Raw genomic sequence first — 18,142 nt, forward strand, 5'->3', positions numbered from 1 at the left:
TATACACACACACACATACATATATATATATATATATACACACACACACATACACATATATCTATATATATATATATACATACACACACACACATATATATATGTATACACACACACACACACAAATATACACAAAGTCTATTTACTTTAATCATCATGTTCATAACTGTTTTACTTGAAGTGTAAATGTAAAATGTAAATGCACTACTGTGAGGTATCACAAAGACATTTAAACAAAGCCAAAATAACATTAAAAATTGTAAAATAAAATCTGCAAATATTCAGCATATTCCACATCCATTTGCGACTGACTGGTAAACAAATTACTTAACCTGAAATAAATCTGACAAATATCTGGTATAAATAAACCATTTAAGCATTTATCTGTCATTTTCTTTCATAAATCTTTTGCAAGTCATTACATATAGAGACGCTACTTAATTATAACAAATGAGACAGCCTGAAAAGCAAATATGAATAAAAATATAAATCACACTATATTCTAAAAAACAGAGAAACGATATGTCTTCTCTTTTTATGTTTTACCGATTGAGATATATAACAAAATAACGCACAACTTTTTGTTCTAACATTGAATCCTGCACAGTTCTGCTACTCTGATGACTTTACGTATGTGTATTTGGTAGCTGTTCCCGTAATGTAGTTACGATGCAATCTGGTCAGTTCTACCATCATATGTAACATTCCAAATCTAAACATGGTTATAAAACTGCTGTTCAGGTGTGTCATTAAATCTGCACGTGAAATAAAACATTTTCTTTCTTTTTTTGTGAATTATTGTCATTTTCCTCTTATACTGCAAATTCCTTTACATCTCTATAAACTACCTCTGCAATCACCTTGTGTTTCATGGGTATCCCTTTCCTCATTAGACTGTAAACTCCTGCAAAAATGGCCAGAATCTGAGTATCTTATTTATGTAATTTCTTGCACTTGCATACAATGTTCTAAAACTGAACAACGCTGCAGATAATATTATGGTATTAAATACAATATCATAGCTTCTTTCTTTTTTTCCCCTTAAATAGAATCTGGAAGCCAATTGTTAATTATCTATTTTCTGTTTTTATATGTTATTCTATACTTTGTCACAGTACATTAAGTAAACTTGTATTTGGGACATAAAATCATGTTTTTATCGATATTCATTGTCTATCAGGACAATTTAATATGTTTTTTCTACTGGTTGCAAAACTTCAAAAAAGTAGATTTATCAATTTAAAAAAAAAAAGTCACAAATTATTATGCCTCTTGTAATTGTTTTAAAAAAAATTATTACCAATATATTTATGCTTTTGAAAATAAAATATATACAGTAAACAAGTAAAAACATTTTGTTTCATGTTTAGTTTAAGAAGAGACTGTAATAAAAAAAAACATAAGACAATAAAATAAGTAAAAAATAGTAGGGCATTTTCTAAAACTTTCATCTGAATAATGTAAATGATTTAAACTATGAAAAAGCCGAAAGATAGTGGATAAGATACCTAGAAAAAAACATATATAAAAAACTCCCCAAAATCACAAAATCAAAAGACTAGCTGTAGTTATGCTAATGAAGATACAGGTTGTGTAACATTTTTGTTTTTATTCTGTATGATCTTCCAGAGATGCTGATGTCTCTGGTGATAACACAATGACTTAATGAGGGGGTATAATGCATTGAAAGAACAAAATATGTCACTGCTAATAACATTAACATGACATTAAATAAAGACACAGCATGTGTCTGTCAGAAGGCGATTCTTTAATAACACAATTAAATTACACTGTTAATATTTGCTCTATGGCTATGCAATGAACTGTTAACCATGTTTAGTTAAGATTTTTGTGTTTATTTTACTGTATATGGAGGTAGTTTTGTTCCTTTATACACCCCACCCCTTCTCTACTGCACAACATTTAACACCTTCTATGCTGAATGCACCTGCACTAGTCATGGGGTCCATGTTGGCAGAGTACCCCTTTATATCCAATGGGATTCCTGTGAAAATATGGCACTGCATATATTTAAGTAAGATTTTGGTCACTGTATTACATTTAATTAACTGTGAAAAAAAGGTATGAGTGCCAATCTCTGAAGCATTCTGGAAGTGTGGTACCTTTCTTTTACTGTCATAGCAGTTTTGACATTCTGACAATGAAACAGTAGACAAACATAATCCGCCCATAGAAAGGACTTTTAAAATACAAAACTCTCTCTCTCTCAATATATAGTTAGATAGACAGATAGATAGATAGATAGATAGATATAACAAATAGCACAAAGAGATAGATTTATAAAAAGAGATTGATAGATAGATAGATAGATAGATAGATAGATAGATAGATAGATAGATAGATAGAGAGACTGACAGACAGAAAGATAATAGATAAATATATATTTATTTCTAATAACTCCATTTAAGTTTACTTATTTAAAGTTTCTGATAATGTGACACACAACACAAAGGTGTTTCGCAGTATGTATGTATGTATGTATGTATGTATGTATGTATGTATATATATATATATATATATATATATATATATATATATATATATATATAGGTGTAAATATATGCTCTGTTATAAAAACACAATATAATAAAGATAGATCGATTTAGCTAGATAGTGATAGATAATTTAAGATAGATAAATAAATTAAGATAGATGTATAGCTAGATAATGATAGATAAATAGATCAATATCAGATGCAATGTATTTAAGGACTGAAATACTTAAAAATAAATTCTTTAACATTATTACTTCCTTTTTAACAACTTAAAAGCCTAAACATTCCAGCTAGAAAATAAAGGCTATTGAAAGCAAAAAAACAACAACAAACAATAAAATTAAAATTAAATTAAATAATTAATTAAAAAGTGTGAGTTGCTGTTGAAAAAACCCTAAAACATGAAGCCATATTTTAACCCACTTTACATGCATATCTTCTAAAGGGGAACTAAGGATTCTACAACAATGTACTAAAACACATTCAGAAACAATTAAGGGTTCTCTTGTCAGTTTTTATTTTTCTATCCATCACTACTAAGGTCTGGTATCATGCTGCTCTGAATTTCAACCCCTCCCTGTTTGCCCCAACATATTTCTGCCAGATGAAGCCAGGAAAGGTTGGGGTGACCAGGCATAAGTCAGAGAAGGACATGCAAAGAGTTTCTGGTCATTCTCCACTTGTCATTCTTCAAAGTGACCCAGAATTACTCCCTTCAAACATAGTTCACTGTAATGCCCTTTTAGGTTATCAGTTATTTTGGTGATGAAAAATGTGACTATATGTTAAACAAGTTGATTCTGCTCTGGACCTGAAAGCTTTAAGAATGTGAACATAAAAACTAGGGGACTTATGAGATAGAATTCTACAATATTATTATAAATTAAAACTCAAGTGTTCTGCTGATCCAGAACCTAAATGCTTTTCCCTGTATAAAAACGTATTTATATTTTTTTATTATTAGTTAATCTTAACTGCAGCAGAGAAAATGCAAAGGTATTGTATAAATGCAGTACACGGAGGTTAAATAAAAAGCATATACACAATCTATACATTTGTATATTTGACATGGTCTTTACATTATAAAAGGAATGCTGGGGAACTAAGTATGCATGAAAATGTATTGTATCTTCTACTTTATATAATTTTCAAATGCTTATTAAGACGTTTATCAATGTGGAATGTTGTTTTAGGTTATCTGATGACATCAAACACCAAAATGAGTTTACTGAAATCTCAAAAAGGGAAGATGTTTTTGGTATATGAATGTTTTGTTTTTGTGAGGAACCTGGTTGTGTTAGTATTTATTATAAATTATTTTTACACAAAACTCGTGTCAGATAAAATCCTTACTTAGGAGAATACACCTGATGGAATGCATAAAATTGTTTAGGTTGAAGACATCTAACATTTTGTATTTTTGCATCTCCTGACTAAAACATAGAATTAAAATAAACAATGCAAATGTTATATATAAAGTAGATTTAAAAACAAAACAAAAAAAAATAAATACAATTTTTTTTACTAAATTTATAACCAGTTTTCCATCATACACTTTGCCACAAAACAAATTTCTACAGCTACAGTTATACATATGGTTTTCGCTGCCAAAACATTAACACGAGTAACAAATTATCAAACCCATAATAAAAGTTGTCCCAATTCTCTCAGCTTTTTAATCTCCAAAACCGGAACTAATTTAATACAACTTCCTTTCTCTACCACAATCCTTAATTTATATGTTTATTTTCGTTAGACGTTCTCTAGCATTGCTGAGATTGCTTTGGTCTAAATTTATTTCTCCGGATTTTTAATGCCTAACAGGCAATCGTTCATACTGAGGCTCAATAGCAATTTATCAATTGATCATTATTTGGAATCATTTCAGTTAACTATTCAGATGAAAAACAAAACATTATTCTTTTCAATATAAAACTGATTTAAAAATAAATACATAAATAAAAAAGAAGAGCACATTATTGCTTTAATTTAAATAAAACATAAAGCTGGTGCAGTTTATTAGATACTTTGGTAATATCAGCATTTGTGCTTTTTATGTTCACTAACATATTGACAACGACTGTTGTTTACAACAGCAACAAATAAGTAATGGCATTTTAACTACTGCAAAACTGTAGATCTATTATATAAAGATATATATTCTATATAACACTTTAGCATTTCTGTCATCTAGTATCTGTGTGTATATATATATATATATATCCTATCCTAGAACTTTAGTGTGATTATATATGTGTATATATATTTACACACACATTCTCACACACATACGTATGTATATTCATATGCATATATACACACAGACAGATGTCCTCGTTTAGTCTAAATGTCTGCTATCTTTCTAGTTTGATAGCAGTATTAAGTATTGAAGTGAATGCTCAAGTTCGTTAGAGATTCATATCAGCTTACGGTATTATCAGCTGTAATCAGGGTCCCTCTACAGGAGATATCAAAATATGGCTTTAAAAAAAAAAAGAAAATGTCAAGTATTGGGCTTTAAAAAACTACAATACTTGAGCAGGTTTTGAAATGTCCTACTGATCTTTTTTTTTAATGCTGTTATAGTAGCTTCAGGCCATTGTAAACTTTGACAAATCACACTCACAAATACAAATATATACATATAAAAACAACAACAACAACAACAACAACCTCCTAATAAAATAACAAACTATACAAACAAAAACACAAACGCATCATCTCTATATAATTATTTTAAATATTAGTTCATACACTCAAAATGCCACAGTTGTATTTCTTTTCACAATGAAGTAACAGTCTTAGAGGTAAATTGATTTAAAATTATTGTCTAAACTTTTTTCTCTGTTTGAATCTTGGCCACCTCATAAAGTTTATGTTTTATGTGTTGTTGTTATTGTTTTATTATTTTTTATAAAGAGTTTGCCAAGAAGATTGTGCAAGAGATGAAGCTAGTTGAGTGTGTGTATCACTAAGTGCATGGTACAGAGACACCAGCTTGTGTGATTAATTATCATTTGTTACTGGCCTCGCAATAACATTTCAGCTTTTCCCGTCAATAGCAACATACCAAGCTGCCTTTAAGGTGGCCCCCAAGGCAGGAAAAGCTCAGGAGAGGACGGCAAGATACAGCCTCTCAGTGTGAGTGAAAAAAGAATGGAAAAAAGTATGTCTATATACATTTGTTAGTTTGTGTAAAAGTAAGCAGAAAGGGTTAACTGTAAAGAAACCATGGGAAATAAAAACATATGTGTCCAAGAAGCATAAAGAAAAAAAAAACTGGAAATGAAGTTAAAAAAAAGAGCAAAATAAAGAGAAAAAAATCTCAAATGACTGAGCTATCAGCTCTGTGCCGTAAGCAGTTTAAACAACGCTACACTTCAGCTCATCCAAGAACTGCAGAAAGCTGTTCTCTACCACATGAAGTCAATTAGGATCCTAAGAGAGGGGCCCCTGAAATTTCTATCACTGCGAAATCAGGGAGGGGAAGATGGAAAGAGTGGATGTGGTTTTAATTCCACTTTTGATTACTTTCGCAGAGAGGATGCTGTGGGGTAATTGTTTCGCATTTCATCAACGGCTTTATTTAGTTCTTCACTTTTCTGAACAACACACAAGAATGTGGAGCTTAGGCAAGCCATTTCTAAAATAATCTATTTTCGTTTGCAAAGTCAATGCTATTTTCTTTTAAGAAAAAGAATAAAGAAGTAATTACAGGAAAGCAAATAATGCCACACTACAAGAAATAACAATCAATGCTAGTAGCATAGTTTTGACAGGTATAAGGGAAAAGTGATCAATAAGGAAAAAAAATTGGACACTTCAACAATATATAAATCTGCATGTGAAGATAAACAAAGATTTAAGCATATATTTTTTATAAAGCTCTTAGTTAATAAAAGAAATGAATATAAATGACTCACCTGTTGGGACATTCTGAAGAGAAGGTTAGCATCACAGTTCTGCCATGCCCCCATGTACCCGGGCTCGCTTGCCGGCGTCCTCGTACCGAACTGCATGGGGTTGTCAGGGCAAAAGTCTCTGAAAGTCCGGTCTCTCACCCTCCTCTCTCGCTGTCTGTCTCTCTGAGTGTCTCTTTCTCTCACATCCACTTCTGGTTCTTCTGACTGAAAAGTGAAGGTGGATTTTTGAGCCTCTTGGCATTCAGTAGTAGCACAAGTGTAGAGTAGTTACAGAGCTGCATGTAGGCTGCATTTCATTTAGGAAAAGAGTAAAAAAAAAAAAAAAAAGCCTAGGAGAGGATGAGGAAGGGGGTGGGTGGGAGGTGAAGAAGCAGGGAAGGAGGGGGGAATGCTGAGCTTATTTTGCACCTTCCTCACAGATACCCCTATCATTTATGCATGGACTGTGACTCCCCAAGGTTCCTTTTTTGCTCAGCCTAACAGCTGCCTTTCAGGTGTGCATATAGAGAAGAAAGGGAACAAATGCAGAAGACCCCAATGAACAGCTAAAGGATGTCACTGGATAGAAGAGCACAGAGTCAACAGCACTGCTCCACTGTCAGGAACCAAATGACATCCTGCACTAACCTCTCTCAGCCTACAGATACCCATATACACATAGACACGCGCACACACATTAAGGAGCTCACTGATCACAGGCAGCAGGGAGGAAAGGCTCTCTGGCCCTTTCATTTTTTTATCTCCTGCTTTTCTTCAGCAATACTGTCAAGTTAAGAATGTCACATCTGACACATGTCTGTGCCACACAGTTCCTTGTATTTAGCTTTTCTTTTTTTTCTTTCTTACCCTGCTAAAGATATTACATTCCAAGTAAAATGTAATAAACTATTTGTGCCGGCAAGTAGGAGAGAAAAACTCCCACTTATTTTCTCTCTCCAGAATCACTGAGGAAGGTTTAAATGGGAAATAAAAAATATATATAAAAAAAAAAAGCAAAACAATAAAAAATAATAATAATAATATTAACCCATCTTACTGAAGTACAAAATCCGTTCTAAGCACCTATTTCTTTAAATGGTAACACCCTGATTTATTTTGTTTCCTAAATATGGAAGAAAAAATAAACATAGCAGCTTTAACTATGAAGAAACTGTATATATTAACAATCATATACTAGAAAACAAAAGGAAAATGAAATTATTCTAAATAAGTGACTTCAAAAGTGTATTCAAAGAATTGTTCTTTAATGTTTCTTATGTAAAATGTTAATCTGCACCTCTTGTTATAGCACACAATTAACCTGCACATCAATGTGTTAACACAATTTCTAAAAATGAATCCTTGCCAGAGAGAAGCAAGATTAGAAGCATCTGTACTAAAAGTTAGTTTTAGAAAAGAAAAAAGTCAAGGTAAATTCATCTTGTAATAAAACACACAGACTTGCAGTAGGAGAATGGAGAAAAAGCAGCACTTTCTCCCTATTTGCAGGATAACAATAAAGCTGTATCCATACCCTGTAAAACAAACACAAGACAAGAGCAAAGAGCCTGGGTGACTGCTCAGTGTCATTAGTGAACAATGAGGACAGATGAGAAAACCTACGCTATGTTGACACAAATGTACCTTCCTCTCTCATCCCACATCTCTTGAAAGCTTTTCTGTTAAACTTTTCTCTGGTTCACCACCATTAGACATACACACAAAGCAAGTCTCACAAGTGGCTGATTCAATGTCTTGGATGCAAAAGCTAAAAAAAAATATATACTTAAAAAAAATCCTTAAATTCCAAAGATATAAAATTATACAAGCACAAACATAAACACACACACACACACACAAACACACACACACACAAACACACACATACACACACACAAACTCACACACATACACACACACAAACTCACACACACACATGCATACCTACAAAACACACATATTAACACACTCACACAGTCAAACATACAAACCCACGAAACATCAACATACTCACTCACACACACACACACACATACAAACACACTTGCACACCCACAAAACACACACACACCCCCCTTAGTGAAGAATAAAAACTGTGAGTCGATTGTGCCAACAGTGGCTGTGCTTTCACAGCCAGATATTAGCCATTTAAACTCCCTGTAAAATTTGCTAGCCTCTTGATTTCTGAAGTGGCACTCAATGCTTCAGTCAAGCTGCCTGCTCAGCTCCTGACCTTCCCACTAATGGCTGTTATTTGAGGGAGGCTTAAGGACACTGTCAATAGCAGGCTTCCTTCTATATTCTCTCCTCTGCATCTCTCCCTCCCTCTTCACTTCTCTCTCTCTCTTCTTCTCTCCATCTATCTCCCACACCTCCCCCCTCCACCACCCCTTGCATTCCCTACCGTACAGTCTTAATGTGTGACTGTATCTATGTGTATATATATATATATATTTACACATATATATATATATATATATTCAAATGGCATACAAGAGAAAGTACCTGCCGTAATAGACTGTTTTATTAAAACTGTTATTCTGCAAGACTTGAGATTCCCAGAAGACTAGGCCATGTCAAAGCCGATATAATTAACTAGAGGCTCAGCAACGGATCAATTACCAGACAAGCAAGTGATAGTGAAATCAATGAAAGATCATCAGCCACATTATCAGTGTTGCAACTCATTAGGGTAAAACTGAGAAATGTGCTGAAAGCGAGCCCAGGCAAGGTGGCATTACAAAACAAAGGGCTAATTTGGAGACCCTGCTGTGAACAATCTGTAACAGAATTAGCCTCTCCCCCTTACCCCCCTCAACCTCCTAAACTGCTCAGCGCTGTAACTAAATGTGACAGACAGAGAGAAGCAGTTTATTAAGATACCAACTCCAAGTTTATTTAGTTGATAAACCCTCACTTGGAAAATCAATATGGTCTGTGCAAGGGTTATTAGGCAGACTAGCCTAATACGTCCAAATGTGATCTCCTTAGGCAGAGGTTGCAGGTAGAAAAGAGTCAAAGTGTAATATTTGCTGAGGAAAAACGTGACAGAATCCTTATGTGATGCTAACATGGTAATATTACACAACAGGTATAATCTATACATCCATCATATTTAGAATTAGCAAACATCATTGGCTGAAAATGAAATATGACTAGCCTATGAGAAGTAATTGTTGCACTTTGTGATGTTCTGACTTTTTTTTTAATTATTATTATTTATTTGTATAGTGCTGAAAACTTCCATTTGTATAACAGAGATAGTGACAACTGTCATTTAATTTGACTGCACAAATAAAAAGAGTTTGCACTGCACAAAATAAAAGGATATCTCTCCAAATATTATATTAGATCTCAGTTAGCCACTGCAAGAAAGCTGGAATGAATATACTAAAAAATATTTAAATGAACAGAACATAGCATTTTTGTAATGAATGAATGTGCGAATGTATCTCAGGTGTAAAACTGTGCTCTTTATAGCTAAGATAAAGAGAGCTTAAAATAGTATTGTAGTGGTACTATCAGTGTTCACCCCAGGACCTATTTGATGGGCACATCACCCGGCAGGTTTTTACTGACCACTGCTCTCACCCTCCTTCTTTATATAATGCCACCAAGCTAGCAATGTTTTCTGTGGAGAACACTGTATATGGCACTTTAGTAATGTCAGAGCTATGTAGCACAGTTTTTAATGTGGTATAAATCAGTTTGTGTCACATTTTCAACACATAACTGAAACTCATTATGTGACAGACGAGTAATCTTCCCTACGGTAATCAATAATAGAATGCAAAATACAAGCCTACTGGTCATCTAGAAGCTTTCTTACGTGTTATTTTCTACTTACAACAGGAAAATACAGATAAGGCCATATAAGGTGACTGTGTAAGTGGAGGTTTTTACAGTTGGTTCATACATAGCCGAAAATGACAGTTGGCACTTAAAGGAACACTCAAGTCAATTGTTTTTACTAATGCATTATAAACTATTCAATGCATAGCATCAAATCTGCATATAAAATAAATGTTTTTTTAAAAAAAAAAGTTCCAAAATTTGCCATCATGTTATTATTTTAAATGCTGTTAATTCACAACAGTTATAAATGTGCACATGAACATATTAACCAATCACTGTGCAGCACGTTACACTGCCAGGGTTCTGGGTTCCAATTAGTTAAATTACAGGAAAATCAGAAAAAATAATATAAAGTAAACTGCAAAGATTAAAATAAAAAATAATAAAAAAAAATAATAATTTAACATTGTATTGTACTTAGTTTTGAGCCTTTGGGAGAATGTTGTCCAGTCTATGCCCTGGGCACAATTATGCAGCCCCGGAGCTAGCTTTATCTGGCCCTGTATTTTCCTATCCCACTATAATCCTTATGCCATTTCATTCAGATTGCAACACACAATGCTGGCTCATATCTCACTTATGGCTGTTGATATGTAGAACTGTAAATCATGTTTTAGTGTTCACACAGACCTTACCAAAAGGTGCCAAGAGACTGGCATCTATGTAGCCTGTTACCTGCTAGCCTTTAATTTATATATGCAAAATAACATAATTTATGCTTACCTGATAAATTCCTTTCTTCTGTAGTGTGATCAGTCCACGGGTCATCATTACTTCTGGGATATTACTCCTCCCCAACAGGAAGTGCAAGAGGATTCACCCAGCAGAGCTGCATATAGCTCCTCCCCTCTACGTCACTCCCAGTCATTCGACCAAGGACCAACGAGAAAGGAAAAGCCAAGGGTGAAGTGGTGACTGGAGTATAAATTAAAAAATATTTACCTGCCTTAAAAACAGGGCAGGCCGTGGACTGATCACACTACAGAAGAAAGGAATTTATCAGGTAAGCATAAATTATGTTTTCTTCTGTTAAGTGTGATCAGTCCACGGGTCATCATTACTTCTGGGATACCAATACCAAAGCAAAAGTACACGGATGGCGGGAGGGATAGGCAGGCTCTTTATACAGAAGGAACCACTGCCTGAAGAACCTTTCTCCCAAAAATAGCCTCCGATGAAGCAAAAGTGTCAAATTTGTAAAATTTGGAAAAAGTATGAAGCGAAGACCAAGTTGCAGCCTTGCAAATCTGTTCAACAGAGGCCTCATTCTTGAAGGCCCAAGTGGAAGCCACAGCTCTAGTAGAATGAGCTGTAATTCTTTCAGGAGGCTGCTGTTCAGCAGTCTCATAAGCTAAACGAATTATGCTACGAAGCCAAAAAGAAAGAGAGGTAGCGGAAGCTTTTTGACCTCTCCTCTGCCCAGAGTAAATGACAAACAGAGAAGACGTTTGTCGAAATTCCTTAGTTGCCTGTAAGTAAAATTTTAGAGCACGGACTACATCCAGGTTGTGCAGTAGACGTTCCTTCTTTGAAGAAGGATTTGGGCATAAAGAAGGAACAACAATCTCTTGATTGATATTCCTGTTAGTAACTACCTTAGGTAAGAACCCAGGTTTAGTACGCAGGACTACCTTATCCGAATGAAAAATCAAATAAGGAGAATCACAATGTAAGGCTGATAATTCAGAGACTCTTCGAGCCGAGGAAATAGCCATTAAAAATAGAACTTTCCAAGATAACAACTTTATATCAATGGAATGAAGGGGTTCAAACGGAACGCCCTGTAAAACATTAAGAACAAGGTTTAAACTCCATGGTGGAGCAACAGTTTTAAACACAGGCTTAATTCTGGCCAAAGCCTGACAAAAAGCCTGGACGTCAGGAACTTCTGACAGACGTTTGTGTAACAGAATGGACAGAGCTGAGATCTGTCCCTTTAATGAACTAGCAGATAAACCCTTTTCTAAACCTTCTTGTAGAAAAGACAATATCCTAGGAATCCTAACCTTACTCCAAGAGTAACCTTTGGATTCACACCAATATAGGTATTTACGCCATATCTTATGGTAAATCTTTCTGGTAACAGGTTTCCTAGCCTGTATTAAGGTATCAATAACTGACTCAGAAAACCCACGTCTTGATAAAATCAAGCGTTCAATTTCCAAGCAGTCAGCTTCAGAGAAGTTAGATTTTGATGTTTGAAGGGACCCTGTATCAGAAGGTCCTGTTTCAGAGGTAGAGACCAAGGTGGACAGGATGACATGTCCACCAGGTCTGCATACCAAGTCCTGCGTGGCCACGCAGGTGCTATTAGAATCACTGATGCTCTCTCTTGTTTGATTCTGGCAATCAATCGAGGAAGCAACGGGAAGGGTGGAAACACGTAAGCCATCCTGAAGTCCCAAGGTGCTGTCAGAGCATCTATCAGGACTGCTCCTGGATCCCGGATCTGGACCCGTAACGAGGAAGCTTGGCGTTCTGTCGAGACGCCATGAGATCTATCTCTGGTTTGCCCCAACGTCGAAGTATTTGGGCAAAGACCTCCGGATGAAGTTCCCACTCCCCCGGATGAAAAGTCTGACGACTTAAGAAATCCGCCTCCCAGTTCTCCACTCCCGGGATGTGGATTGCTGACAGGTGGCAAGAGTGAGACTCTGCCCAGCGAATTATCTTTGATACTTCCATCATAGCTAGGGAGCTTCTTGTCCCTCCCTGATGGTTGATGTAAGCTACAGTCGTGATGTTGTCCGACTGAAACCTGATGAACCCCCGAGTTGTCAACTGGGGCCAAGCCAGGAGGGCATTGAGAACTGCTCTCAATTCCAGAATGTTTATTGGCAGGAGACTCTCCTCCTGACTCCATTGTCCCTGAGCCTTCAGAGAATTCCAGACGGCACCCCAACCTAGAAGGCTGGCGTCTGTTGTTACAATTGTCCAGTCTGGTCTGCTGAATGGCATCCCCCTGGACAGATGTGGCCGAGAAAGCCACCATAGAAGAGAATTTCTGGTCTCTTGATCCAGATTCAGAGAAGGGGATAAGTCTGAGTAATCCCCATTCCACTGACTTAGCATGCACAGTTGCAGTGGTCTGAGGTGTAAGCGTGCAAAGGGTACTATGTCCATTGCCGCTACCATTAAGCCGATTACCTCCATGCATTGAGCCACTGACGGGTGTTGAATGGAATGAAGGGTGCGGCAAGCACTTTGAAGTCTTGTTAGCCTGTCCTCTGTCAGGTAAATCTTCATTTCTACAGAATCTATAAGAGTCCCCAGGAAGGGAACTCTTGTGAGTGGAACGAGTGAACTTTTCTTTTCGTTCACCTTCCATCCATGTGACCTTAGAAATGCCAGCACTAACTCTGTATGAGACTTGGCAGTTTGAAAGCTTGAAGCTTGTATCAGAATGTCGTCTAGGTATGGAGCTACCGAGATTCCCCGCGGTCTTAGTACCGCCAGAAGAGCACCCAGAACCTTTGTGAAGATTCTTGGAGCTGTAGCCAATCCGAATGGAAAAGCCACAAACTGGTAATGCCTGTCTAGGAAGGCAAACCTTAGGTACCGATAATGATCTTTGTGAATCGGTATGTGAAGGTAAGCATCTTTTAAATCTACAGTGGTCATGTACTGACCCTCTTGGATCATAGGTAAAATTGTCCGAATAGTCTCCATCTTGAACGATGGAACTCTTAGGAATTTGTTTAGGATCTTTAAGTCCAGGATTGGTCTGAAAGTTCCCTCTTTTTTGGGAACCACAAACAGATTTGAGTAAAACCCCTGTCCCTGTTCCGATCGTGGAACTGGATGGATTACTCCCATTAACAAGAGCTCTTGTACGCAGCGTAGAAACGCCTCTTTCTTTGTCTGGATTGTTGACAATCTTGACAGATGAAATCTCTCTCTTGGAGGAGAGTATTTGAAGTCCAGAAGGTATCCCTGAGATATTATCTCTAGCGCCCAGGGATCCTGAACATCTCTTGCCCAAGCCTGGGCGAAGAGAGAAAGTCTGCCCCCCACTAGATCCGATCCCGGATCGGGGGCCCTCAATTCATGCTGTTTTAGGGGCAGCAGCAGGTTTCCTAGTCTGCTTGCCCTTGTTCCAGGACTGGTTAGGTTTCCAGCCTTGTCTGTAGCGAGCAACAGCTCCTTCCTGTTTTGGTGCAGAGGAAGTTGATGCTGCTCCTGCTTTGAAATTACGAAAGGAACAAAAATTAGACTGTCTAGTCTTGGCTTTGTCCTGAGGCAGGGCATGGCCTTTACCTCCTGTAATGTCAGCGATAATCTCTTTCAACCCGGGCCCGAATAAGGTCTGCCCTTTGAAAGGTATATTAAGCAATTTAGACTTAGAAGTAACATCAGCTGACCAGGATTTTAGCCACAGCGCCCTGCGTGCCTGAATGGCGAATCCTGAATTCTTCGCCGTAAGTTTAGTAAGATGTACTACGGCCTCCGAAATGAATGAATTAGCTAGTTTAAGGACTCTAAGCCTGTCCGTAATGTCGTCCAGAGTAGCTGAACCAATGTTCTCTTCCAGAGACTCAATCCAGAATGCCGCTGCAGCCGTGATCGGCGCAATGCATGCAAGGGGTTGCAATATAAAACCTTGTTGAACAAACATTTTCTTAAGGTAACCCTCTAACTTTTTATCCATTGGATCTGAAAAAGCACAGCTATCCTCCACCGGGATAGTGGTACGCTTAGCTAAGGTAGAAACTGCTCCCTCCACCTTAGGGACCATTTGCCATAAGTCCCTTGTGGTGGCGTCTATTGGAAACATTTTTCTAAATATCGGAGGGGGTGAGAACGGCACACCGGGTCTATCCCACTCCTTAGTAACAATTTCAGTAAGTCTCTTAGGTATAGGAAAAACCTCAGTACTCGTCGGTACCGCAAAATATTTATCCAACCTACACATTTTCTCTGGTATTGCAACTGTGTTACAATCATTCAGAGCCGCTAACACCTCCCCTAGTAATACACGGAGGTTTTCCAGTTTAAATTTAAAATTTGAAATATCTGAATCCAGTCTGTTTGGATCAGAACCGTCACCCACAGAATGAAGTTCTCCGTCCTCATGTTCTGCCACCTGTGACGCAGTGTCTGACATGGCCCTAATATTATCAGCGCACTCTGTTCTCACCCCAGAGTGATCACGCTTACCTCTTAGTTCTGGTAATTTAGCCAAAACCTCAGTCATAACAGTAGCCATATCCTGTAATGTGATTTGTAATGGCCGCCCAGATGTACTCGGCGCTACAATATCACGCACCTCCCTCTGAGCGGGAGATGTAGGTACTGACACGTGAGGCGAGTTAGTCGGCATAACTCTCCCCTCGTTGTTTGGTGAAATTTGTTCAATTTGTACAGATTGACTTTTATTTAAAGTAGCATCAATACAGTTAGTACATAAATTTCTATTGGGCTCCACTTTGGCATTGCAACAAATGACACAGGTATCATCCTCTGAATCAGACATGTTTAACACACTAGCAAATAAACTTGCAACTTGGAAATACAATTCAATTAGAATAATATTAAAACGTACTGTGCCTTTAAGAAGCACAGAAGATCTATGACAGTTGAAAATTAATAAATTGAAACAGTTATAGCCTCAATCCTTGTAAACAACACAACTTTAGCAAAGGTTTAATCCCATTAGCAAAGATAACAAATTCTGAAAGCAGGAAACAAATTACAGAATAAACGTTTTTTATCTCAGTCAAACTATAATTCTCACAGCTCTGCTGAGAGAAATTACCTCCCTCAAAATAAGTTTTGAAGACCCCTGAGCTCTGTAGAGATGAACCGGATCATGCAGGGAATACAATGAGTTGCTGACTGAAATATTTGATGCGTAGTAAAAGCGCCAAAAAAACGGCCCCTCCCCCTCACACACAGCAGTGAGGGAGAACAGAAACTGTCAGAAAACAGATTAAGCAACTGCCAAGTGGAAAAATAGTGCCCAAACATTTATTCACACAGTACCTCAGCAAATGAAAACGATTTTACATTCCAGCAAAAACGTTAAACATAATCTCTAGTTATTAAACAGCTTTATGTATTTCTTACAGTGTAATTCTAGTGAAGTACCATTCCCCAGAATACTGAAGTGTAAAGTATACATACATGACATTATATCGGTATGGCAGGATTTTCTCATCAATTCCATTGTCAGAAAATAAAAACTGCTACATACCTCTATGCAGATTCATCTGCCCGCTGTCCCCTGATCTGAAGTTTACCTCACTCCTCAGATGGCCGAGAACAGCAATATGATATTAACTACTCCGGCTAAAATCATAGCAAAACTCTGGTAGATTCTTCTTCAAACTCTGCCAGAGAGGTAATAACACACTCCGGTGCTATTTTAAAATAACAAACTTTTGATTGAAGATATAAAACTAAGTATAATCACCATAGTCCTCTCACACATCCTATCTAGTCGTTGGGTGCAAGAGAATGACTGGGAGTGACGTAGAGGGGAGGAGCTATATGCAGCTCTGCTGGGTGAATCCTCTTGCACTTCCTGTTGGGGAGGAGTAATATCCCAGAAGTAATGATGACCCGTGGACTGATCACACTTAACAGAAGAAAATGGGTTTTAGTAACTGGCAAAAAAAAATCTTAAATTGAAGGTCAATTTTCATGTGAAAGTGAAAATATATAAATTAAAAAAAAAATATTAAAAACAGGGCCACTTTCATTCATGAAAATTGACATTGCACCGTATTTTAAAAATACCTTTTTCGTATGAAACGCCAGATCGCCGTTCTGAAACAATGCCCCACCTCCTTCTTCCTGGTTTACTTACCCAGCAATTACGAAACCGGCTTCCTCCAATCACGGCTTTGCCTCAGGCAATGATTCCCCCAGGGGGAAGCCATGATTGTAGGATGCCGGAATCGTCATCGCTGACGTATGAAGAGGCTTGCGACGGGCTGGTGAAGCACTGGAGCGGCTTCAAGAAGAAAAGGCAAGTATATTTTAAGAAAACGGGTGAAATTTCAATTTTCATGAATGAAAGTGCCCCTGTTTTTATTAGTTTTTTTTATAAACCGGGCACTTTCACATGAAAATTGACCTTCAATTTAACAATTTGACTACAACAAACTGAGTAGCAATGCATTACAGCCAAGTGGTTACAAACATTATGGGCTAGATTACAAGTCGCGCGGCATATTGCATTTTAACGATCGCAAAAACTCAGCTAGAGTTAAGCTTTTTTCACTAGTTGGGTTCAGGTTTAAAAAAAAAATATTTTGCGCGTTCAGGTATTCCCCCATAGATGTCAATGGAGAAAAAAAGTGGGAGGGAAAAACACCCGACTATCGAGCAAACACTATAGCATTTTCGCAATTGCACTAACCCAACATGAAAATATGAATATTTCATATTCCAATGTTCTTAATCTTAATAATTAAATATTTCTACATATATCTGATGTTTTTTAAACAAATATATATTTAAACCTGTAAATATTTCACATTCCAATGTTCTGCACATAGCAGAAAATGTTCTATGTATTTTTCAATAGATATTCCTATATATAAATATCTGTGTATATATCTATACCTATATATAATCATATATATATAGATATATGATTCTATATAGGTATAGATATATACAGATGTATATGTATGTACTGTATATATATATATATATATATACATGTAAAAGCAGACTCGAAGTAAAAAAGTGTGTCATTGTGAACCTCATTTGCAAATCTTACCCAGAATCCTTTCCTGCATGAACTACACAATGAGTTATTTTTTCTCTATATATAGGAATATCTATTGAAAAAACATAATTTATGCTTACCTGATAAATTTATTTCTCTTGTAGTGTGTTCAGTCCACGGGTCATCCATTAC

The 18,142-nt window shown here is 36.7% G+C and overlaps 1 protein-coding gene across 2 annotated transcripts in view; it reads right to left on the minus strand.

Moving 5' to 3' along the window:
• The window catches only part of BNC2 (basonuclin 2), a 994,147-nt gene that overhangs the window by 373,195 nt on the left and 602,810 nt on the right, over positions 1-18,142 (minus strand). For both annotated transcript variants that reach the window (XM_053702635.1, XM_053702637.1), the window contains exon 3: positions 6,439-6,642. In XM_053702635.1, coding sequence (XP_053558610.1) covers positions 6,439-6,642 — 204 coding nt within the window. The remainder of the gene's footprint in view (positions 1-6,438; positions 6,643-18,142) is intronic.

This window comes from Bombina bombina, chromosome 2 (assembly GCF_027579735.1).
Source record: "Bombina bombina isolate aBomBom1 chromosome 2, aBomBom1.pri, whole genome shotgun sequence".
NCBI lineage: Eukaryota > Metazoa > Chordata > Amphibia > Anura > Bombinatoridae > Bombina > Bombina bombina.